Source organism: Carassius carassius, chromosome 50, assembly GCF_963082965.1.
Source record: "Carassius carassius chromosome 50, fCarCar2.1, whole genome shotgun sequence".
Taxonomy (NCBI): Eukaryota; Metazoa; Chordata; class Actinopteri; order Cypriniformes; family Cyprinidae; genus Carassius; species Carassius carassius.
Window position 1 is genome coordinate 8,248,037 of NC_081804.1, and position 25,595 is coordinate 8,273,631.

At 35.6% G+C, this 25,595-nt stretch overlaps 1 protein-coding gene and 1 pseudogene across 2 annotated transcripts in view; both read left to right on the top strand.

Moving 5' to 3' along the window:
* LOC132133806 (F-actin-monooxygenase mical2b-like) overlaps positions 1-12,568 on the top strand; it is a 57,509-nt gene extending 44,941 nt beyond the window's left edge. For both annotated transcript variants that reach the window (XM_059546797.1, XM_059546798.1), the window contains 11 exons: positions 2,919-3,042; positions 3,318-3,394; positions 3,881-3,949; positions 4,908-5,017; positions 5,631-6,447; positions 7,472-7,542; positions 7,681-7,770; positions 7,978-8,071; positions 10,279-10,378; positions 10,454-10,527; positions 11,846-12,568. In XM_059546797.1, coding sequence (XP_059402780.1) covers positions 2,919-3,042; positions 3,318-3,394; positions 3,881-3,949; positions 4,908-5,017; positions 5,631-6,447; positions 7,472-7,542; positions 7,681-7,770; positions 7,978-8,071; positions 10,279-10,378; positions 10,454-10,527; positions 11,846-12,030 — 1,811 coding nt within the window. In that variant the 3' untranslated portion in view covers positions 12,031-12,568. The remainder of the gene's footprint in view (positions 1-2,918; positions 3,043-3,317; positions 3,395-3,880; positions 3,950-4,907; positions 5,018-5,630; positions 6,448-7,471; positions 7,543-7,680; positions 7,771-7,977; positions 8,072-10,278; positions 10,379-10,453; positions 10,528-11,845) is intronic.
* A 686-nt stretch (positions 12,569-13,254) lies between these two features.
* Positions 13,255-21,964, top strand: LOC132133499 (alpha-parvin-like; annotated as a pseudogene).
* Positions 21,965-25,595: the final 3,631 nt, after the last annotated feature.

Below are 25,595 nucleotides of genomic sequence, written 5' to 3' on the forward strand. Positions count from 1 at the left end.
TTTTCTTTTCAATTTCATCCTTCCCATCCTTCTCTACATCATACATAGTCTGTTTCAAGTTTCCAATGCTCCAACCCTTGATTGGCTGAACAGTGAGAGCAGGAACACGATTGGCCTGCATGGGTCAGGTGATCTGTTTCGCTTTGCACTGCATATCCCTTGACTATAATATTAACCCCATTATTGTGAATGCATGCAGCATGGGTCTAATGTATGAATATTTCTTGAGACATCACAAATATCATCATAGTCCTTACCGACAGACAGCATTGCGTTTGTTTGTACCCAGAGCTAACATACTAACAGAAGTGCACTTGTACGCTTGACTATCACAGAATGCTATTTGAATGCACCCGTTTTTCTAGAACACGGTGTCCCGTAAAGTAACCTCCCTTCTTGTTTCTTTCCATGTTTGTCCTCTCTGTTGCAGAGGATGCTTTACTATCCCAATCCCATGTAAGAGTACTCTCTTGTTCCTTTTCCTAAAACAAACTGAAGTCATCATATAAGAAGACTTAGTTTTTGCACAATTTTTAAAGGATTGTTTTTCGCTTACTATATTTCTTTGTATATTTCACAATGAAAGACTGTTTCTCTTAAATTATATTATATTTAAAGCCTGTACGCATAAAATAAATTCATTTTTAAATCTAAAAATTTGTTTCTGCTTTTTTTTTGTCAGTCGATTCACTGAGCTTCCTGTGTAACCCCCAGCAAAGAAGCATTTGTATTCATCAATGCAATGATAAAACATTCTATACATATATTTACTACCAAGCTGATGATATGAAATGCAACACAACTAACAATTTTCATTATAGGCCTAAAAAAATAGTTCTGTGCCAGATACATCACACCCACAATATACACATGTAACCCTCTCCCTTTTTTGTGTTTTCACTTTTCACACTATTTAACTTCACATCCCATGTTTGAAAAGCATTGGAACTACAACAAACCATTTTTTAATTAAAATTTTAAGTGCATACATCAGACCCATTTTAAATTATGTCTGAATTCTTGTATAGTCCAACTGAACTTGGTTCTTTTGGGTCTTTTCTATCCTGTCCTTTTATCTGCTTTTTTGTAGGTGACTGTACTGCCTCCTAATTTGAACTTAAATAATACAGAATAATCATTAAACAAAAGGTCTGCGCAAATTTTTAACCACCATGTTCTGTTAAAATTACATACTATTTTAGAATTTTCCTTACTATAAGAGGGCTCGCAAAATTTCTAAATCCCTAGTAGCGCTTCGGGCAGGCACTCTTCAGATTTTGGTAGCCCAACATAAATTTAACTAGTCCACATAAAAAGACCATTTTTTAATACAAGGTTAATAAATCTAATTTTTAATACACCAATATCAAGGAAGGAATTTAATTACACAGGGTATCTGCAGACTTTTTAAAAACAATGTAAGGTTGTTTATGAAAAATAAAAATAAAATAAATAAAAAATACTGTATGAGCGGGGTAAAGCAATATTTATGGTAACACATTAAACCATAAAATGACATGATTTTCAGTTCAGATACAAGTTTTCACAAAACAAGATGTCTTATTAAATGATAGACATCACATGTCAGTCTTTACACCATTTTTAAGAACAGGAATGAGTCAACTCATTATTTTAGTCCATTCTAATATCAATTTAAAACATAAATATCTTACTGTCTTAATTGTTTAGACTTTTAGAAGACACATTAACTTCTACATTTACAACTGCGTGTTTGCTTGGTAAAAATAAGAGTCTTTTTTCCCGTTGATCCAAACAAAGACAGAAGATGGGCTTATTGAGAATGCAAATTCATTCTCTGCCAGCAGGAGGCGCTTTCGGCAGAAATACAGAGGTTTCCCCAGTAACGGCTGTAAACAAAGCAGCAAGTGCTACTTTATCAGGTATTACAGGTAAGATGAAAGGAAAATGCCATCAAAACTTTTCGGAAGACAGTCTGTTCCCTCAAGAGATGCATTCATATTAAAAACCCCGCGCCACGTTTTGAACCATGTATTTAAGATGACTGTCGGGCAGGGCGCTGATACATTTTGGTAGCCCGACTGGAAGACACAACAGCACGGTCGAGCTAACAGCGATTTTGTGAGCCCTTCTGTAAACGATGTTAAATATATTAATTTATCAAGGCCTTGCGCTCTTAAACAACGCTAACAGAACACGAGGGTTAATTTGAGTTTATTTATATCCATGGGTAATTTAATTAATTCAACTGGCTAATTTAGATAGACAAAATATAAAGATGAAACATTTGCAAATACTTTTTTTGTGTTTTGTGCAAGATTTACAAGGTCAAAAATGAATGAAAAAGCTCTCATCAATGCATTTGAAGATCTCTTGCTATGTCTTCAACTCTTTTTACACCTAAAAAGTATTGCAGTATTGAGTGTTGTATTCATTTTACACGTGAATGACTGTCATAGAGTGTGCTAGAGGGAAAGAGCTAAATAGTGAGGGATGGAGACTATTGAAAAGCACTAATCAAAACAGACATTCATATGGGGAGTGTCTCAAGGTTATAATATCTGCTTAACATGAATAAAAAGCTGAGAAATTAGTTCCTATTTAGCCGTGTGTTCGGATAAATCATCTTATGAAAGTCAGTGACCTTATACTGTCATTTAAACAGGAATTCAGCTGTTACAAACCATTTTATTAAATTGATGAACTAAAGACTGCCATGTAACATTTTACAAGTTATTAATGTTACGCTTCCTCTACAGGGATATGTGGAATAATAATAAAGTATATTAATAAACAAAACAATTTATTATGAGTAGTAATAGTAGTAGTTGTTGTGCTGGTGTTATACAGACATTAAGGTATATAACCATTTCTGAACATGGGAGCAGGGTCTGGTTTATAAATTCAGTTTGTCATATGTGTGTGCGTGGACCCCGCAGGAGCCGAATCAGACTCCGTTCTCAGAACTCGGGATGACCCGAAGGGTTTGTCGAACCCCAGCGCTCCGGCTGAGAGTGCAGAGGTGCAGGACCTCTCTGACGCCACGGAGGTCATAAACATGAGGTTTGTCCACAATATACACTTAACAATCAAACTTACTTGTGTCCACATTTTAGACTCAAAAAGTGTTATTGGGCCGTTTGAGAACGAGAGATACTGTGTTCATTATATGTTGTCTAGATGGAATTTATTTTTCATTATTAATAAACTAATAATAATTGCATAATTTTTATTTTATTATTACTTTTTTATTATAAATATTCTTATTATTATTAAACCACTAATAATATATGTGAAAGCTTTTATCTGAAGTCTTTTATCTGCATATTTTGGTGTAGTGAAGTCAAAGATTCATCTAAAAAGCCAGATTCTGCAAATTCTGCACCTGCGTGTCCCGATTCTCCACTGCAGAAAGGTTAGTCAAAACGTATATTTTCCTCACAGTTTTACTATGTCACAGGATCCAGTATTATTGTCTCTTACAGTCACCTCCAAAAGATTTCAAGTCGCATATAAAAGGGCCGTTCATTTCATTCATACATTAAGGATGGATGAAGTGTCCAAAAATGACACTTTTTCACTATTAAATAGTTGAACAGACTGATATGTGGAAGTTGTGTTCATCTTTGGGTTTCCAGCTTGGATTCTAGTCTGTTTTTTAATGAAGTTAAGGAGTGGCAGTCAAAGCCAGACTTTCACATTGACTGTATATTATTTTTGGCCCGTGGACGTGCCTTGCAGCAGGCTGAACATTTTGTTCAGTCACAACATGAAGCTTGTTAGACAGCAGCTGTTTGATTTGTGATTTGTACATTGAAACTTTGCATTATGTGTATTGAAATGAATGCTCTTAAATGATCAGTCACTTTAAGTGCTCAGTTTGATTTCCTCTTTTCATCAGTGAAACGCTCTACAGCCAAAGGAGAGATTACCAACAAAAACAACCTCTGGAGGAAAAAAATCCGATCCAGTAAGTATCGTTCAAGTATCCCATGAAAAAAAAACACTATGAAAATCTTCAAAGACACTGCAAGAGTGGTTTTCCTTCCCATTGAGCTTGTGTTGTCAGCCACAATCTTAAATTCTAAATCGAGTTTCATGCACAAGTTATTTTTTCTACTCATGATTGATAAAGAGCTCAAAATAAATAATGGGTCTCTCCGTGTCTCGCCTGAACATGCTGTGTGATTCAGCCTTGCTTATTGTTGTGCCTGTGATGTCAGTTGCCACACATAACTAATCTAAATTCATTTGTAAATCGTGACTGGATTAATATCAAGCATCATACATGATCTATTTATAAAAGCTAATGCAGCTTTTGGTCGCCGGAGCACATGTGCTTCATTTTTAGAGATCAGTTTCTTGGTATTTAGCGCTGGAAACAAAACTCTAAAGCGACTTTTCTGAAGGCTGCACTATCGAAATGGTTGATATGACTTTATATATGTTAAAACTCAGAGGCAGACTAGTGACTAGATTTTCTTTTTTATTTTTTTTTGGGTGCTAGTCATTTCCACCTACTTCACCAGAGGGCGCTGCTATTCAGTTTCACAGCTATAGTTTGAGAGCATATAAAAGCAGTTAGTACAAGCAAACATTTGTCTTTACAGCAAATTATAATTGTTTTGCCTACAGTTAATAACTACATTAAGGAGTTGGAATTAGCTCAATTTAGCCGTTGTTTACCATGTCAGATTCCTTGTAAGTATATAATGGAAACAATTCCAATTCCAATTTTTTGTTTTTAATTGAAAAAGTTACTGATTTAGTTTTATTATTATTATTATTATTATTATTATTATTATTATTATTATTATTATTTGTTGGGGGGGGGTTCTCTCTCCCTTTTTTTTTTTTTTTTTTTTTTTTAATTCATTAGATCTGTGATCACTTATCAAAGCCCTTTGTGGCATGATTTCCTCACTCAGCTCTGCCCCTCGTCCTGATTAAGAAATTTCACCGCGGAAAACCAGATGATAGAACTGAAGCCCTCGCAGAGGAAGACGGAGACTCGGACTTTGAGGAGATCCATGAATCTGTAAACTGACTTACATTCACTTTTTTGTTTATCATTCTGTGTGTCATCATTGTCTAACCCCAAATGATAAATTATTTCATCCAGCTGTTCTACAACTGCTACTTAGAAGATTTCTTGGTCTAAATTATCAAAATAGTTTAATTAGTTCATTTCTTATAGTCTGTTCACAGTTCTTCATTTGTTGTATCCATGAGCTGTTAAAGATTGTCTCTGCATCCCACTGTTCATACTATCCAACTAATATAAACATCTGCTCGTCCATTAACTTTTAAATGCATCATCATCCAAAAATATGAGTAGAGTTCTCTGCATAAATACCAACGGCCGGCAGATCAATGTGCTGCTACTTTTCTCTCCAAGTTAAATTAACTAAATGTGGAGATGTTAACTGTGACAAGATGATTGAAAGGCTAGTATTCAGTGACCAGGTGCGTGTAACTATGCAACAGAGCGGTCGGTTAAACATGCAATTGTATTATGTTAATAGTATATCCCAAAGCTTGCCTACTCTTTTATTACACACTCAAAAGTGTGTACTTTTTCTTCTCCAAAAGAGAACATGCATAGTATAAGCAGTCAAATTGGGACACAGCATGTGTCTTTTTTCAAACAGATCTTCTCAACAAAGGCTGCAACATCCACCACAGAGTCTGACTGCCCCCTAATGGAGGACAAGAAGTCAACACCCATGAAAGAGATCCCCAAAATCCCTCTGTATCGCACACGTTTCCTTCCTGAATCCCCAAAACCCAGCACTTCCTCTCCAGAGCCAGTCGTCATGGCCGTTCCCTCAGAAGCGAATTCCCTCAGCCCCAAGAAGAAGCTTGTGCTGTCTTTATCTGAAAAGGAGAGGCTGCTCAACTGGGACTTGACCGCTCCTGAAAAGCCCTCAAATTCTGAGGGAGAAAAAATTGACAGAACCTCAACGAATCCTTCAAATGATCAACCAGAACCAGAAGCTCCACCAAAACCAAGCCGTCCCCAACCTGAACCCACTCCTCCACTCTTTGGCTTCCAACAGTGGGCCAGCAGTCTCCGGAAGTCCTTATCCTCCAGAAAAGGGAACAACCCTGTGGTCCTCAGGAGAAACCGACCTTTGAAAGCCAGGCCGTTGTCTGAGGGGTCCTTCAACCTCAGCGGCTTGTTTAGCAGCAGCATTCGGAGTAACCAGGACAGGGAACATAGCAACACGTTTCCCGATGGCAGTCAATCCAGAGTGAAGACAGGAAGTGAGCTCACCACGTTACTGGAGCAGGTGGCTCTCAGCTCCAAAACCCACAAGGGCACAAAAGATGATATGGCCTCCTTACCACCCAGAAAACTCAATTTCTTCTCCTCTCTGCGCATTAAGAGGAACGAAGGAGCAGATCATACCAAAGGAGACAACCAGAAGGACATCTTGACCATTCTTTCCAGGTTCAGAAGCAAAGGTAATTGCAGATTAAAGTGAACTTAAACATTCAACTGGTTTTAGAGCGGTTTAAATTTATGCTAAAGAGAAATAAAAGCACAAAGTGTCTAATAGATGCAGCAACATTCATTCATCTGAACATAATTTCTCTTCATGTAAATGTATGACACAATGTAAGTTTGGGGTCGGAAAGATATTTGAATGGTTATGAAAGAAGTCTCTTATGGTTAATACCGCTAGAGGGCCAGAAGATACATACAGTAGTGCTCTTTATTTCTAAGTGTCTGCATGACGTACAGTGCGTTCACAAACCAATGGTGCTCCTTGTGTTAACTTTATTGTTATATGCAGCACTGTTATCTCTTATATTATAATCTCCCACTGGCTTTTATTATATTCCCTGCATGCAATATTCAGGTAACTGTGGGACGTGCTGCTTTAATCTTGTGATGTATCAAAACATTTCTAGAGGCCGAAGTAGGGAGAAAAGTATTATATCCATACCACATTGTTTTGATAGCATAGTGATGCAGTTTAATAAACAGTCTACTTTCAAATAATGGATCTGTTCTTATCATCTAGTTCTTGTTCACTGATGTTCATAATCAGCTAAACACTGATATTTACTTTTCATGCCACTGTTACTCTATTTTTTTAGGCCAGTATAAGTGCTATATATATCTACACCGTATCAGTTATTGGTCTATTTTTTAAATTTAAATTTATTTTAATTGTTTTTAAATCTTTCTCAAGCAATATGGGGTTTGTTTGTTTATTTACTGTATTTTATACTGCGTGTACACGGGGTGTGTGTGTGTGTGTGTGTGTGTGTTCTCTAGTGTATGCGCACACTTGGATGGGTTAAATGCAGAGCACTAATTTCGAGTATGGGTCACCATATTTGGCCACACTTCACTTTTATTAAATCCCATTTGTTTTTAAATGTGCCATCGCCTTTATTTCAGTATTTGCTGATAAATCCTTTAATAATAAACAATTTGCTATTTCAACGATACATTAATGTTGTGGGTTTGTGTCCACAGCTTCTGCTCAGCAACAACAACAAGAGTCCAACTCATCTAGTGAAGAGGAACAGGATCCAGACTCACAAAGGGTAAACTCTCCTCTACTTCTCTTAAAGAAACACCACTAATGCTATTCCAACAATCTGTGTGAAATCTTCTGCATATTTCAAACACGCAGTCCCAGTTTGAATCATCACTTTTTATTTTTATAATTGTTTTCTGTATAGACCTTCAGTGACATCTCACTGAAGAAAAAAGAGAAAAGAGCCATCCAACAAACCAAGAGAGATCAGCTGAAAATACTTCACAGGGCTCAGGTATGCCACACACGAGTCATAGAATGATATGGGTTTTAAATAAATGTAATTAATAAATATTGAGCTGGAGTAATATCCCTTCTTCAGAAAAAAAAAAATATTTACGAATTACTGTCAAGTCGATCTATTTTAGAAACATACATATGAATCATATATATTCCAGTTACTGTAATCTGTTGTATATGAGTTATCTGATGTGACTGGCAGGTAATCCAGAGACAGCTGGAGGAAGTTGAAGAGAAGCAGAGAGCTCTGGAGGAGAAAGGTGTAGCTCTGGAGAAGATCCTCAGAGGAGAAAATGGTATGGTACATTCTAACACTGACACACGTTATTACATCTGAAAAATATTATTTAAAGTGCCTCATTATCAGTCCCATTGTCATTACATGCCCCTGTCTCCATCCACTCACTGTTATGTCACTCTTTAATTATTTAAAGGGGTATTAAAACACGTAAGACTTTTATTTCGGTTGCTGACAGCTATATGAATGAAGTGCACAATGTCGTTGCTGTATCAAGTGTGCAAACCTGAGAAATATTTTGCCATCGGGAACGAGATTTTGCAACCTTATTTCCACCAACTTGTTCTTAATAATTATATTATTATATACTTTATTGGTTTTGTTTTACCCTGTTTATTTCATGTCACACAGGATGTCACAGGGAGTGACTTGTTAGGGTGTCTCTATATGTACTTCCTGTTATTTTTCTCAGATTATTTGATAATGACAAACTAAGACTTATAAACCATAAGGTATATTTTTATAATAATGTATTTTAATACTTTAAAAAATGTATAATTAAAAAAATATATATTTAAAAAATGTTTAAATGTTTTTTTTAACATTTGTCTTTTTGTATATATTTAAGTATTTAATTACTTATATTACTAATACTAGGTTGGTATGTCTTATTATGTGTTTATGTAGCATGTATTTTTAATTTTGTATTTTAATATTGCTATTTTTTAATTATGTATTGTCAATGTATTATGATATTATGTATACATAATTTAAAAAATATTAAAAAACAAATTAAAATTTAAATATAAAAATACACATACAGTACATTCATGTGTGTGCTTTTAATTGTAATATTTATAAAAATAATTGTGTATGTATTGTATTTATTTTAGTAAATTCATTTTTTATTTAAAATTATTATAGTTAATTATTATTTTTTTGTAAATGTATGTTTTGTTGTATACAGTACAATGTATTGTGATCGTCCATAGAAAGATTTTGAACCCCTTCATGACATGAACACTACATCAGGACTAACCCCTGAATCCATATGGCACGTACACAAAGACAACCTGCAAATAAGCTGCTGCCTTGACTTTTTTTAGACCTTATAGAGGGGGAAAATTTGAGATTCAAATAACAGGGATTTGCATTCGAAATAAATGGTCATTTAGAGTCAAAATGATGCTGAGAGACTGCAGAGGTAGTGGGTTCTGTAAATACAGAGAGAAATGGAAAAGTGCCTCAGAAATGAGCTGAAAGTGTGATGTTTCATTATTTTGGTGAATGTTGATCTACATGGGGATTATTAAAGGCAACAAGTCATTCTTATGAAAAAGCCAAATCACAGCAGCCATTTAACATACTGCATAATGAGTTTATAATCATATTTTGAAGGCTCTAAGCTCTAATTATAAGCACTGTAGATTGAATTTTAACATCTCCTAGAAATTCACTTCTGCTTCTACAGAAATTACTTTTTTGACATCCTATACCTTAGACAGGCATTGTTATGTATTAAGAAACTAAATGGAAATACTAGAGATGGAACTTTGCTCCTAGATTTATAGACGAACGCTACCATAATATTAATGCATAAAGCAAGGAAATGCATTGCTTTAAGTGTCATGCAACATCTTTTTCCTGGCTTGTTTCGTCATAGTACCTCTCTCTCTTTCACAATACCATAAGGATGCAGGCGGTATAGAAGAAGTCCCTTTTGTGTAGTGGACAGCAAGGATACAGTCTGACTTCTTAATAAATGCATGGGGGCGAATCTTTTGTGACGGTGCACTTTGACCTGCTAGAATCCATTGTTTGGCATGTTTACATGTCTTTGTGTGGATAATTGTATTAAGATGAGGGACTGTGGGGTGCACTTTTTTTGTTGAATATGTTCTTTGTTAACTGACATTTGCAGCCTCCAAATGGATAGAGAGTTGGAGTATGTAGTAGACAATGCTCTGAAACTGTCAATGTGGGAGACTCGAAAATTGTGGAGCCTATTAGCTAAATAAATGTACTTGGCTTCTGTTTTAAAGTATTCAATTTAGATTTTATTTTTTATTAATCACAAATGACTGTAAAAGTCAGTTAATAGTTTATGTCTATCCATAGAATCAGAAGCTTGGGACTCATATCACACACTGTCAGTCATAAGTTTAGGAACTAATTCTATCTGACACACCATCAAAGGACTGAGTCATGTTAGTCGTGTTATAGATTTCAGTGTTCAGTAAATTTAGTCTTATGTTGTGTTCACAGGTGATGATTCTACAGATGAGACCACACTACTGCAAACCTGGTTCAGTCTGGTCCTGGAGAAGAACAAACTGTCGCGATATGAGTCTGAACTCATGATCTTGTAAGTACTGTGGCCCCTATGTTTTTTTTTTAAGTAAGGTTTTTATACATTTCTTACACATGCTTTTGTCTCTAGTGCTCAAGAACTGGAGTTGGAGGACACTCAAAGCAGGCTACAGCAAGACCTTAGACGGCGAATGGCCACTGAAGGTGGGTTCGTTATAATGCTGGTCAAAGGAATTTTTGTTTTCTTTCTTTTTACAATTTTTTTTTTAGAGAACTTAGGCTCACCAATGCTGCATGATTTGATCAAAAAAGAAAAAGCAGTAGTGTTGTGAAATATTACAATTTAAAATGTGTTCTGTTTAATTATATAATTTGAAACTATTTGAACTGTGTGTGTGTGTGTGTGTGTGTGTGTGTGTGTGTGTGTGTGTGTGTGTGTGTGTGTGTGTGTGTGTGTGTGAGTGAGTGGGTGTGAGAGAGAGAGAGAGAGAGAGAGAGAGAGACCCTAGACCACAAAACCAAAAAAAGTCTTAAATCACTGGGGTATATTTGTAGCAATAGCCAAGAATATATTGTATGTGTCAAAAAATGATAGATTTTTCTATACGTCTTTTTGATGGAAGTTGCTCTGAGAATGCAGCTCTGTTTGTAAACATCCATCAGGGCAGGGAGAGAGGCACCAGTGATTTTCCTGGCTGTTTTTACTATCGCATCAAGCTGCTGCTGTTCCTGAACCATGAAGTGAGGTAGTAGGTCAGGATGCTATCAGTGGTTCACCTAGAAGGTGGTAAGGAGATCAGTAGGGAGACCTGGCTTTCTAAGTATCCGAAGGGAATGTAACCGCTGTTGGGTTTTCTTGATGAATGTTCAAAATAAAGAACAAGTCATCAGACAACTGAACACCCAAAAACTGATGTTATTGACCCTTTCCATGATAAGCAACATCAATGGTTAGTGGAAAGACTAGGTGGTTGACTCTCCTTAAATTGATCACCATCACTTTTGTTTTGTCCACACTGAGGGCAAGATTATAAAGTCTACACCTTGCTGTAAGCTGCTATACCTCCAGATATTATAAATCTAGAGCAACATAAAAAGAGTGGTTACAGACCTGATCTAGTAGCTGGATATTGGAATGGATAATTGCTTGTTAGAATGATAACACTGAAAGTGGTGGCGCATTTACTTGTGAACAGGAATTGATAGCTGCTGAGGAAAGTGTATTAATTATGGCAAGTAAATGGTTGGTTCCTCAGCCTCCGGCAAACACAAATTTATTTGAGTTCTTGATAGTGTTGAAGCTCACTGTTTACTAGTGAGACACATGCGGCTTGAAGCCTGCGATTTCTGCAGAATACAGAGGTGTCCTTGTAATACTTGATTTTGGTGTTATACTTATCATACAACATATTTTATGTTATTCAAAGTGATTACATTTTATGACATGGTGAAAATGTTATGTGGGAAATATTTTACCTTATTATTGACGATAGGCCTCTCGTTGTATTCCCTCCATTTCTAGACTGTGAGAAGAGTGCAAGTGAGCTGACGGAGGAGCAGAGCCTGCTGGTGGAGATCATGAAGGTGGTGGAGAAAAGAGACAAACTGGTGAGTCTGCTGGAAGAGCAACGGCTGAAGGAGAAAGCGGAGGACAGAGATCTGGAGAGCATGATCCTCTCCAGAGGCTATCAGTTCCACTGGACCTGAACTTCTCATGCTGGATGAAGATCTGCTGTACTGACCTACAAGAAGAACTACTTTAGACTGAGAAACCCTTATTTGAAGATCAGCTTTTGGATCTTGAACAAACTGTAACACGCTTGTTTAATCAAACCCGACTGAATGCTGCCTTGTGTGTTCTTGAAAAGAAATAAACCAAAAACCAAACATGTGCCTCTTTAATAACAGAAAATGATGAATGTTAGATTTCAAAACACAGGTTTCACAGCCACAGAGGTGAGAGGATGAACTGCAAATGTTATTCACACTGGTTCAATGGTATTTAAATAGTTAAAGCTATTTTTCGTGGACTTGTTTGATTTATTTTCCTGTTTTGTTAAAATGTTCTTAATAAATGTTTGTTCCGTTCTTCAGTAGATGTTCCAATAGAGGCCAAAGTTTAATGGCAGTGATAAAGCATGTCTGTTGAGTGTTTGTCTTTTAGGCTTGCAATGAACAGGATATCTTAAGTGACCTAAAATTGCAGCTATTTCTAAAGTAAAACTAAATATAATTGTTTCAAGAATCAAGAAGTGCTTAAGAAAATGTCTAAATGGCTCTGGTTTTATTTTTGTGTGTCTGTTGCCTTGTGTAATTTATTAAATTTAAAAACAATGAGTCGACTCTTCTAAATATCTATTTAAAAAAATATTAAGATTAAATATAATTTTGAATGTTTAATTTCTGTAAATGTACATGTACAAAGACTGAAAATAATTTCGGAATACTGTTATAAGTTCTAATATAATATTTTATAAAAATGTATGTATATTTAAATACAATAAGAATATTGTATTGCTTCTTTTTTATTTACATATGAATTTTAAAATTCAGCTTAAGTATATAATATTAAATTATATTAAGAATAATTGTAAATGCTTAGTTTTTATGCATTTAAATATACAATTTTAACATTTGAACAATATTAGAATATTACGTTTCAAAACTTTTTGATGTATAATATTAAGCAGTATTAAAAAGCTCATTTATGAAAATCGGGTAAAGTCGGTCATTTTTTATTTATTTATTTGTATGCATTGTTTTACATTCGGCGCTTAATAGCTCAAGGCAATTATGATAAAATTGGACTCATTATATGATGTCGGCAACTCAAAACGAATACCTTTCTGAACGTCTCCCTTAGGAAAAGAGGGTGGAATCAAAGGATAGGGGAAGCTAGTTAGAAGGCTGGAAAAAAGATGGAATTCCGTTTCCGTTCCTGGGATTTTACTCACTCTCTCATCAGGGGAAATCACATATTATTTACACTTTTCTGTCCCTGGTTGTTTGTTTGAACCGATGGCGTCTTCTCCGCAGAAGTCTCCATCCTCTCCAAAGTCGCCAACTCCAAAGTCTCCGTCCTCCAGAAAGAAAGATGACTCATTTCTCGGAAGTTCGATGCTCGATTCGCGTACGAATCTTTCTTTAGAGTCGGATCTTCTTAATGAATCAATTTACAAAAGCGGTCTGAGCGACTCCTTCAAGAATCAAACTGAATCTGTCTTTGCGTTTCTCCAACTCAGGTGAATCGACTCATTGAATTGAGAATCGTCTGTTTTAAACGTCTACCTCGTAGTGCTTAGAGATGCGAAGAGTAAGCTGATTTGACAAATTAAATTAAAAAGGGAAGTAGTACAAATGTTAAAAATAAAACCTACAGAAAATATATCGCAATGCTCATGGAATTGTATCTCTTTCCCTCATTAAAGGGATAGTTGACCCTAAAGTAAAATTCTGTCATCATTTACTGTACTCAAGTTATTCCACACCTGTTAGAGTTTCTTCTGTTGAGCACAAAATATTTTGTACAGTGTTAGTAATCAAACAGCTGACGGTAGCCCTGGACCAGCACTATTGAATATGACTGTAACGTTATTCAAAGACGAACATGAATGGTTCAGTTAAGATACGTTTAGAGATTTTTTGTGCTCCATCTTGGCAATTAGGCTAGCACTGTAAAGTATGCACCCTGGAGGCAAGATTATAAAAAATTTTCAAAGTATCCAACCACACCTGAAAATGTTTCATCAAATCATTCTGACAAAAACTTCTAGACTACAGTCTTGAAAAACACTAATCAGCCGTTTATAGACCTGAAATCACAGGTTGGCACACTATATAGTGCTCTTAAAAGCTGTCTTCAGCTAACACCCGATTTGGCAGTATTCTTCTAGCCATGTAAGGTATTCTGTCTGAACGAGGCTTGAGGACAAACTCGTCTCAGCCTTGAAACAAGAACAGCTGCTGCGCTAGATTACAGTAGCAACCCAATAACAATCCTGATCCTTAACAAATAAGAATATATTAGTCATCTTGTTGTCCTCTTATCCAATAAGTAAATTAGTCTGTATGCTGCTGCCCATTACATTGAAGTAGTTCTTCTAGGGTTTGTATGATTCCCAGAGTGCACTTCTGCAATGATTGCACAGCATCCATCAGTAGCAAGACCGAGTTAGAGGAAAAAGCAGCTGAGCCTTCTGATACTCTGACTGTCTATTTCTCTGTCTCTTATTCGCTCACAAACAGGATGAGAAGTGTGATCTGGATGGGTGATTGAAGAGGCAGTGCATTTTATCTTTATTGCTTTCGTTCCACATTTGGAAATATAAATTAAAAGGCTGCAGGATGACTTCCACTACTTAAAATGTTGGTGAAATTATTATATAGTCATCATCACCTTCATGTCATTCCATACCCAAATACGTGTTTTTTTTTTTTTTTATTCTGTGAATGTATACTGTATGCAACTCTTTCCATGTACAATAATGTCAGTTAAGGCTTCAAAATGTACCATAAAAGCAAGATCTTCTGTTGGAGTTCTAGCTAACTGGACAATCTCTGACATTAACCTTAATGCTCACCATAGCACAAGATACATGACGTGTTTGTCGGGCTGTTGGAAGCAGCGGGAGAGCAGCTGTGCGTGAGGTCGAGAGGGTGTTGATTAATAGGATATCGTCCTCCATGGGAGGCCTCTGGAATCCAGCACAGGATGTTCGCATCTCCATAATCAGCTCTGTTGACGGTGATGCATGCTGTGTTGTTTCTCTCAGGATGCTGAGAACGTTGATGCCTTGAAGTTCTAATAAAATCTAATAAATATATGCATTTTACAATTTCTTCTGAAAATGTTAACTGTGATGCCAGAGGTTTGCAATGCAGTTGCTAAGGTTGTTTTTAGTTTTTGTGGTGGTTGCTTATACTGGGCTAAGCGAAAAAATGAAAACCATCCTGATGTCTCTGATGGCTAAATATTGTTCATAGCACAAACAATGATATTTAATTACTTAATGTTTAATTTAACATTTTTAACAAGTTTAACATATTTTAATGTGTTTTTTACATTTTAATATCATTTTTAAATGTATTTATATATTATTTTATTACTTTATGTTATGAATAACTGTTTAAAAGTTTGGTTTCAGTAAGATTTAAAAAAAAAGAGTAATAATAACATTTTAAAATAAGACTTATTCTCAGCAAGGCACCATTTATTTGATCAAACATGCAATAAAAGCAGTAATACTAGTAAAGTATTGAAAGAATTCACTGTAAAGTATGTCAGATTACATAAATTGGCTTGTTAATGGTTTTTCAGATTGACTTAAGTTTGGGAAGTTAAAAGGATCCTAAACCCTAGCTATCTATAGTAAAAGAGATACTTCTCCGTGGCACTCTTAGATTATAATCTAACAAGGTAAATGAATATATTGTCAACCACTTGTATAACCGCAATAATATGAAGGCTTTTCTTGGCTTTTCTTTTCTTTTTTAATACAGAAATAATTTGTCATCTCATACCCAATGTGTCCTGTATTCTATAGTATCTGAGCTGCAGGAGGAGGGGATGAACGCCATTAATCTCCCTCTGAGTCCCACACCTTTTGAGCTTCATCCTGAGGACATCATGCTATGTAGGTAAACCTGTATCCTCATTATACAATTGATGCTCGCTCTGGTTAATAATATACCCTTACACCTTCCTCCTGCCTGTCTGTTTCTCTTCCTCACAGAGGAAAATTAAGTCCGCACCATAGTGGACCCCAATTCAAAAAATGACCCAAAACTCCAGGAACTCATGAAGGTTTGCGTTAAAAACCAATAATTTTAATTCTCTCATTACATATTCATCCTCATGTCATTCCAAACCTATACGGCCGTGATTATTCCCAAATTAGGTGCTCATCGACTGGATCAACAATGTTCTGGTTGGGGACAGGATCATCGTGAAGGACCTGGACGAAGATCTCTATGATGGACAGGTTCTCCAGAAGCTCTTCGGTAAACAATCTCTGCCTATTTTACAGTATGGCCAGTTTGGATTTGTTATATTTGACTAGATATCCAAGAAAGATCTACCTGAACTCCTAGAGAACTTCTCAGATCTCCGTCTTCTGTATTCTTATTTGGCCTTGATTTTCCATTCCATAGAAAAGCTTGAAGGTGAACAGCTGAATGTTGCAGAGGTGACCCAATCTGAGATTGCCCAGAAACAAAAGCTGGTTAGACGGTTCTGGAGAGGATCAATGATGCTCTGAAGGTCTCCACCAGGAGCATCAAGTGGAACGTTGACTGTAGGTCCCTAGAGATCCAGCATGAGTCATTCAAATGCTCCTTAATAAGACAAGTGTTATGCGCTGTTGGACCTGTATTAAGCAGTGAGTCTTAAAGTCGTAAAGTGTCCACTTAGACATGCTGTGGTGCACAAAAGGGCTTTACAACAAAGTAATGTCTGTTTGAAAAGCTATTGATGGGTGTTTCTCATAGCTTCGAGCTTCAAAGGCTTGGAAAACACTTAAAGTGATGTAACATTGTCTTTAAGTGGATTTCAATCCCTCCACTTATGTGGAAGAGACACTAAAGAAATTGCAGGTTGTTTTATTGTGTTTTATGAGGCAGAGAGATTTATGCGCTATTGATTTTTGTATTAAATGGAAGTGAACATCAATCCTGTGGCCTTAAGTAACAATTCGCAGAGCTGAAGCTACGTCTCAGCTGGTTTCATGCCAGTAGCAGGAATGTAAGACCTTAATGTAATTGTAAAAAAAATTTGTTTTACACTATTGACTAGCAGTTCACGCTAAGAGCATTGTGGCCATCCTTTACCTGTTGGTGGAGCTCTCACAGCACTTCAGAGCCCCCATTCGCCTCCCTGACCATGTGTCCATTCAGATGGTTGTGATTCAGGTATGTAACCTCTGTTTTAGACTGTAACATTCTCTAACTGCTGATACATCTTTGATCTTTGTCGTTATGATGCTAGAAGTCGATAACATCAAGCGACAGTTATGTTTGCATTTAAAACGCTCTCTGATAAACTTGTCTCATAGCTTTCCACAAAGTCACACAAAAGATTTGTTGAAACAAGATTTGTTGTTTTTGAATTACCAGGTTTTGTCAAGATGTCTTTGAGGAAGGAAAGCAAGTCAGATTAGAAAATGCAGATGAAAGCTAATAAGCTTTAGTAACTGACGCTAGCCGACTGATTTTGCCTTTTGTCTTAATTTCTTTCATAGTATTTTTGGTTAACTTTGGTACTGAATCTATACGTTTGTTAATAGTTCATATTTTCTTACTTTGATTTTGAACCTAACGTGGAAGGTTACAATCCTCAATTTCTGAAGCTTATTAGTGAAGTGACATGAATTCGTGCTCTGCATTTTAAGTGCACACACACAGAGCAGTGAACACACACACACACCCGTAGCAGTGGGCAGCCACTTGCCCGAGACTCGAACCCACAACCTTAGGGTCAAACTCTCTAACCATTAGGCCACAACTTCCCCAGAGCTATTATTAGCTTGAATAACTGAAGCTAGCTCAATGTCGAAGTTTTCATTAGTATTTTCTCATTTTTCTTCCTTCCATTCAATATTCTGTTCATTATTTTCTTTCACTTAGAAACGAGAGGGGATTCTTCAATCCTGTCAGGAAATGGAGAAGATCACTGGCAACACAGAGTACGTCACTGTGACAACCTTAATTTCCAGATGTCACCCCCATGTGTTAATAAATGTGTCAATATCAGTGTTTAATAATCCTTTGCACCTTACATAATGATTTATTTGATATGTTTTGATCATTATGTGGTAGATCGTTGATTACAAGATGGCGTTTGGATTAGCTTTGGTGCTGTTTCGTTACCCTTTGTGTGGACACACACACACACACACACACACACACACACACACACACATACACATATGTGCACAGCTGACTGTTTAGCAGTCCAGCAGGCACCTGGCAACTGGGAAGATAAGTGTGTGATTTTGCACTTGTATGTGTGTGTTTGTGGAATACTTCTTGAGGCTGTTATCACACACAGTAGCTGCTGCCCAGGCTGATGGCTGGCAGGAGTGATTAGAGCGTGAGGAGGAGGGGGCCTCATGGGGAGGAAGCCCTGTCCAGAGCTGTCCCAGACTTGCCCGATCAATTTGATCACCCTTCCACACACCCAAATGGCAGCCGCTTGGCTTTCAGTGGCCTTGGAGTTAAGAGAGATAAATTGCCTCCCATGCTGTTACAGGAGATAAATGAAATGCCTAACTTGCATTGCATGCAATAATAGAATTCTTTATGATTCTTTATGAAAATTCTACTTACTTAAATACTAAACAAATAAAATCACTAATTTTAAATGCTATAAGCACCACAGCATTATAATGCACAGTATATTCCTATTATATTCTGGATTCAAGATTTGCTAAAGATTTAATCTTTTAATGTTAAAATATTAGTGTTTTTATAGATTAACTTTAATTGAGCAACTTTTTATAGTATCGAGTGTGATCATAATTACAATTTTTTTTTTTGTTTTTTTTTTTCCATAGGGCATTGCATGTTTTCCATCCAATAAATTTTAGATGTTAAACACACTACTGTTCAAAAGTTTGGGGTTAGTAAGTTTATGAAAGAAATGAATAGCTGTATTTATCAAGGATGCATTAAATTGATCAAAAGTGATGGTGGAGACTGTTATATTGTTTCTTTCTTTCTATTTAACAAAGAAAACATATCAAGTTTTCTACAAAAGTCTTAAGCAGCCAGTATTAAACTGTTTCTTATGTTAATAATAAGAAATGTTTCTTGTGCAACAAATCGGCATACTAGAATGATTCTGAAGGATCATTAGACACCGAAAAATGTAAAAATTCAATAAATGATGAATAAAAGAAAAATACACTTTATATTTAAATAAAATAAAAAACAGTTATTTTAAATAATTACTGTTTTGAATGCGTCTTTGGCAAAGTAAATGCAGGCCTGGTAAGTTTAAGCGACTAATTTATTTATTTTTTCTTCAAAACATTTAAAAAAGTGAAGAACGTACGAAAGCACCACAATATTAGCCGAATTGACATTCTTGGACAAACCTGACCACATTTGCATCTGTTTTGTGCAGACTCTAATCAACTTCGTCAACAAACACCTAAATAAACTGAACTTAGAAGTAGCTGAACTGGATACACAGGTAACGCATGGATCAGCACAATAAATATATTGTGACTACGGTAAAAGAAAATGCTAAAGGACAAGGAATCATGTATTACCATGATTTAATAAAATTATAGCAGCAGTGACATTATAAAAGACCATTTGTTCAATAAATTAATTAAAATTCTGATTTGGTTATTATTTACTCCCTTTCGTGTCTTTCCAAACCTATTTGACTGTCCTGGTCACTCTTTAACATGGAATAACAATGAGAACTGAAGCATTCAAGCTTCAAAACGTTCACTAAAGCACCATAAAAATATCATTTAAAGTAGATCTCTATATTTTTACTCTATAGTCTTAACCCATACAATATAGCTTTGATGTTATTCTTCATCTTATTTGTTGGCTGTTTACAATAGGCAAATATTTCATATTAATATATTTTATTTATTAATATATTTAATTTGTCTAATAAGAAGCAAAATGATTGCCGGTTAATAAAAATTCTATTATAATTTGAATATAAACTATATATATATATATATACTACAAATTGTAAAATAAAAAGTCTCTTACCAAGGCTGCCTTTATTTTATCATAAATACTATAAGAATTAATTGTGATTTCATTAAATATTGTTACAATTTCAAATAACTCTTTTAAATTATTTTCAAATCTTTTTTAAAATGTAATTTATTCCTGTGAGTCCAAGCTGAATTTCAGCATCATTACTCCAGTCTTCAGTCATATGATCCTTCAGAAATCATTCTAATATGCTGATGTGGTGGTAAGTTTGTATGTCTTGATTTGACATCCATGACAGGATCATGTTGTTCTGACTGAGGTGTTTTTGTAGTTTGCAGATGGTGTGTATCTGGTCCTGCTGATGGGACTTCTGGAAGGATACTTTGTCCCCCTCTTGGTCACATCCAGCAGGCCCGTCCTGTGCCAAATGGGCATGTCCCACCAGGATGCATCTGTAATCTGCCTCTGCACAGGAAACGGATGAGTGGGGTTATGTGTAGCTTCTTTCTAATATCCAGTGCTTGTGTGTGGACTTAAGAGATAACTGCTTTAGGTCAATCTACAGTACAGTTTGGGTTTTTTTTTTTTGTACGCATGCCCTCTTTTTGGACTTCAAGGTGTTACAATATGACAGTATCTTTTTTTTTACCTGCAGGTCCATAATATGTCTTTCTCCTTTGAACTGATGGAGGACGGTGACCTAGTGAGGCCCAACCCCAGGCCTGAGGGTAATTACGGCTTTGTTTTCTTCAAGTCCTATCAATGCAATTTTGTGGTTGACAGGCAAGATTTAAAAGATTTGTGTTGTTAGAACTGTACTTGGCTACTAATACTTTAACAATTCACAAGTGTTGCTCTTTTAACCTACAGGTTTTTTTAAACGTTACATGGAAAAGATTCAGAGATAATTGAAAACATTTTTAAAGAAAATTAAAAACAGGCCATGGGTTCATGGGTTGGCTTGTTACATATAAAAAAACATCTTTTACATAATTGTTTTATTATTATTAATTTATTATTATTATAACTTTTTCCTTCAGCTAATACATTTTTTTTCTTTCCTTGAGAATAGTTAAAACTTTTTTTAAGAAAACTATTAATTTTAATTAAAAAATACATAATCTATTTTCCTTACCTAACAATAGTTAGTTAGCAGTTTTTTGAATAATTAATATTTAAATAGTTAATAATAATATATAATAAAGTATTAACATCATGGTTACAATTAATATTATATTGACTTAAAATTATCTACTGTAAGTAAGATAGAATTAATAGCAACTTTCTCTTTAGTTCACAGTATACATTAGATGTTATATACCGTATACAGTATCCATATTATACACATACTAAAACAGCCTTCCTGTAGCTGAAACAGAAGGGCATGATGCTAGAAACGCCAAGGTCACTGGTTTAATTTCTAGGCAAAGCAAGAACTGATAAAATATGTACCTTGAATGCAACGTAAGTTGCTTTGGATAAAAGACTCTGTCAAATACATAAATGTGAATAAATACTACACACACACAGCTCTATTTTTTATAGGGTTTCAGAGTTTTCTTTATACTGTTTGTACATTTGGTTGTGTGTGTTTGTGTGTATTTGAATGATTTTCATGTTTAAAGTGTGTCTAGGTTTTTATTTGTGTGTTGTTTGCAATATGTCGTTGAAGTCCTTGAAGCGCCGTGTACATTATTTGGCATTGCATAAATCCTCTTCACACTTTAAATTCAATTCAAACATACTGGAACTGAAGAAACTGTGCACTCTGTGTGTTTTTTAACTGCTCAAGAGTTCTTCACGCCAAGACAATTGTAACTATGAAAGCTTTTGTTCTCAAATTATAAAATTAGTTTTTTGAATCTATTTCGTTTTATTCCAGATATTGTGAATTGTGACCTAAAAATCGACATTCCGAGTTCTTTACAACCTTTTCACCAGGCACAGGCATGTGGATTGAGCTGAAAACTTGAAATATGTCTACGTGGACCGCTGTTTTGAGTATTAATGAGGCTGACAGACAAAAAATGCTGTTAATTATTGTGAAGTATTGTAAATTACACTAAAACAACTAATAATTGTGAAGTAAGTATTTTTTCTCGTCATCTAGATGGATGTAAAAATGAACACTGAAGAAAATAACACTATGAATATAAATGTTTTTGCTGACAGCATTCCCTTTTACCTGTGGAAATGCAATTAGCTGTATAATCCTTTTGAAATGTATTAATACTAAAGTGCCTAAACAAACTTATGAGAGAAAATACCCAGCTTGCACTGCACATTATATCAAATAAAACACTATTATTTTTGCAGTATCAGCTCTTTTACAAACTCCCCCCAACAGGAGCAGGATTTGATTTAAGGCAGCTGTATTTCCAAGTGGATGTTTGACCAAATATTTAGTTGCCAATTCACTGCGTATCTTAATTTGTCAGGGCTTATTCCTGATTTTGGTGCTTATGTTTTATAACTGGCCACACTTGCATGGTGTAATCTGCATCAACCGAAAATATTTTTACTCTCATGCTGTTGTTGCACACATTTGGCTCAGTTAGTAGTCATTTATTTTCTTATTGTCTTGAATCATTATTGGTAGAAATTTGTATTTAAACTAAAAAAAAACAACAACACTGATTTAATTAGCAATGGAGCAACTATTATGTTTGTGGCAACTACACAAAAATACTTTTTTATACCTCGTTTGATGGATTTCACTTACAGTAGAGTTGTTTGTAAGATTCAGTGTTCATGTTTTATGTCCACCTGAAAAATGTTACAAAATCTACATTAAACGTGGATGAATCATCCCATTGTGATTGTCAGATTTGATCTTTCCATTCCATTTCCTCCCTCTCTACCAAACCAAAGGCTGTGTTCTTGAGTGCAGTACTTTAAGTCGTCTTGTCACTGATAGATTTGGTTCACTTCGCTCACTGGAACAGATGCTTACAGCGTTCAAAATACTGCAGGGATGACCAGCAGATGTGGGCTCTCTTTGTCCTTATTTAAGTGGAAGGCTTTTTGGGGGTAATTTAGTTCCATTCAAAACCGTCCACATCCACATGGGGAACCAGTGCTTGAAAAATCACTTTAAAATTCTTATTGGATTTTTTCAAAAAGGCAGCAAACCAAAGGATGGTCTGATTTGATCTCTTTAACAGTTTGGCAGACTCCATACACTACAGTACTTGAACATCATAGTTTGTTTTGTCCTTTATAACCACCAATACAAAAAACATTCTGATATGGAACATCTTAAATTATCACTCTATGAATACTGCTGGTTTAAACAGAAGAGAAATACTCTAAACTTGGATAGTTTTTTTTTTAAAGCTCTTGTAGAGAACTAGGTTCATTATTCTAGTCAGAATAGATGAATTTCCCAGAGCATTACTTTACTTTGAGATTCTTGTGCCTGGTTTGCTATAGAAAATTTTGGATCTTTATGTATTAAGGTAAGATTTTGCATTGCTTAAAGAAGATGTGAGTGGTGCTTGTCCAGTACGACTCACCACAACAGATCTGAAGTGTTTCTATGCAGTTACTATGATTGGACAAAATCAAAAGAGCTCCCAGCCAAGTCTGATATCCTGGTCCCTCTTTAAATTTATAGGGTCTTTTCACCATTTTTAAGGTCAGTCAGTCACAAATGGTAAGTCTGAATATCTGGAAAAGTACTTTTGCAGTCACATTAGCCAAATGTGGTCCATTTTCCACTGTCAATAGCATAATGTTGCATGAACCATTGCCCACACAGTAGCTTTCAAAGCAAACAACTTATTGTTGGTCAATGCAGCAAATTCAAAAGTTGTTACATAAAATAATGTTTCACTATGCGAAGCTCTGTTTAAAATAATGAAAAAGAACATTACAAACGTAACATATTATATAACATATTATGCAATGTTCACATATTTTGACTTCCTGCTATCACAAAAGCAGGCGATTTCTGTAATCTGAGGAGAAATTATAGAAAGGAAGCCTGGGTAATTAACTGACCTGTGCATAATGTCCAGAATTGCAGTGTTGCCACCATTAGATTGCAATTGTTTTGTCTTTTTTTGCTCACACTTTCTCACATATGATCACTGTTATTAACATGCTTTAAGAGTGCTTTTATTTTTAAAGGTTAGAAAGACAGAGGAGACACTGGGACCTCAAAAGTAAATTAAGGGTTTAGTGAATTTGGATTTCGGAGCCCCATCTATGTTTTTCAGTATCACCTGATGGGTCGGACCCTCAGTGTGTGGATTTTCAAAGTTACGGTGGCTTGAAATTCAACTGAACATCAAAAGTATAGAACAGCATTCATCCTAAACATCAAACATGCCTCTGAGGGCCCCATTTATAAAACATTCACAGGAAAGACATGACCTCCAATCTGCTAAAGAGCATTCATACTCGTTTTGACTAGAGTTGATTCATACAGGCATTTTAATCTGAACATCGTAACTAAGAGAAATGAATGTTCTATTTGACACATGTGCTCCTTTCTCTGAATATCATTCTAGGGAAGAGAAATGCTCAAGGTGTTCCTCACAGTTTCTTTTTCATGCCGTTTTTTGATTGTGTCCCTATAGAATGTGAGAACAACATTCTGCGAATGGCAGGCTCAGGCACGCTAACAAGTAACAAGTTAACAAGCTGTTTCATTGCTTGTTCTCCAGATCCAATTATATGACCATTTAAAGGTCCTATGACATGAAAATTTCACTTTCTGAGGTTTTTTAACATTAATATGAGTTCCCCTAGCCTGTATATGGTCCCCAAGTTTCTAGAAATTTTAATCGGTGTAAATCGAGATTTTACTATCTTTCTCTGCCTTTGGGAAAATGGAAGCTCAAACGGGCTGATCTTGAATCTCCTCTTTGTGACGTTGCAAGGAGAATTGTTACCTCCCCTTTCTCTGCTTTGCCCGCCCAAATATTTACATATAATTCAGTCGCAATGTCAGCAAAGGCGTTACAAACAGACTTTTATGATATGGATTCGACAGCACCGGCACAAACAGTGAGTAACAGTGTTCATTAATGCCTGATCTGTGATCAGTGATTTCTGATGTGTAGTTAATCATTCAAGTTCACACAGACTTTCTTTTCCTAAATCATTTAATATTGTTTATGCATCAGTGAATCAAGCCAGTGACTAAACGATCAACTTCACGTTGTTTCTCTTAGTAGCATGAAACAAATCTGTTATATAAATTGTGATTTAACTACAGAGAGCGATCAAAGAACGCTCCCTTTTTTCGGAGCTCTCACACATCGCGAGTATATCTGCACTCTTGCCCAAACTGCCGTTACAATGAATGACACTGTTATGCTGCACAACAAAGCTCTTACTGTATTCATGTGTTTGCTGTTAGTTGTGGTGAAAGCCTTTTGTGAGAGAAAACGTGTTGAAATAATGACGAGATCACTGCATTCACGCGATAAACAGACTCTGTCTACTCAATGCTCATCACTGCAGCCTTTCATGTGATGGGAAAAGATCGAAAAAATAATTATATAATCAACAAATCCACGATTCGTTAACCTCGACAGCTGTAATAGTATATATATAGAGGGGTTCCATATGTAATACGCATT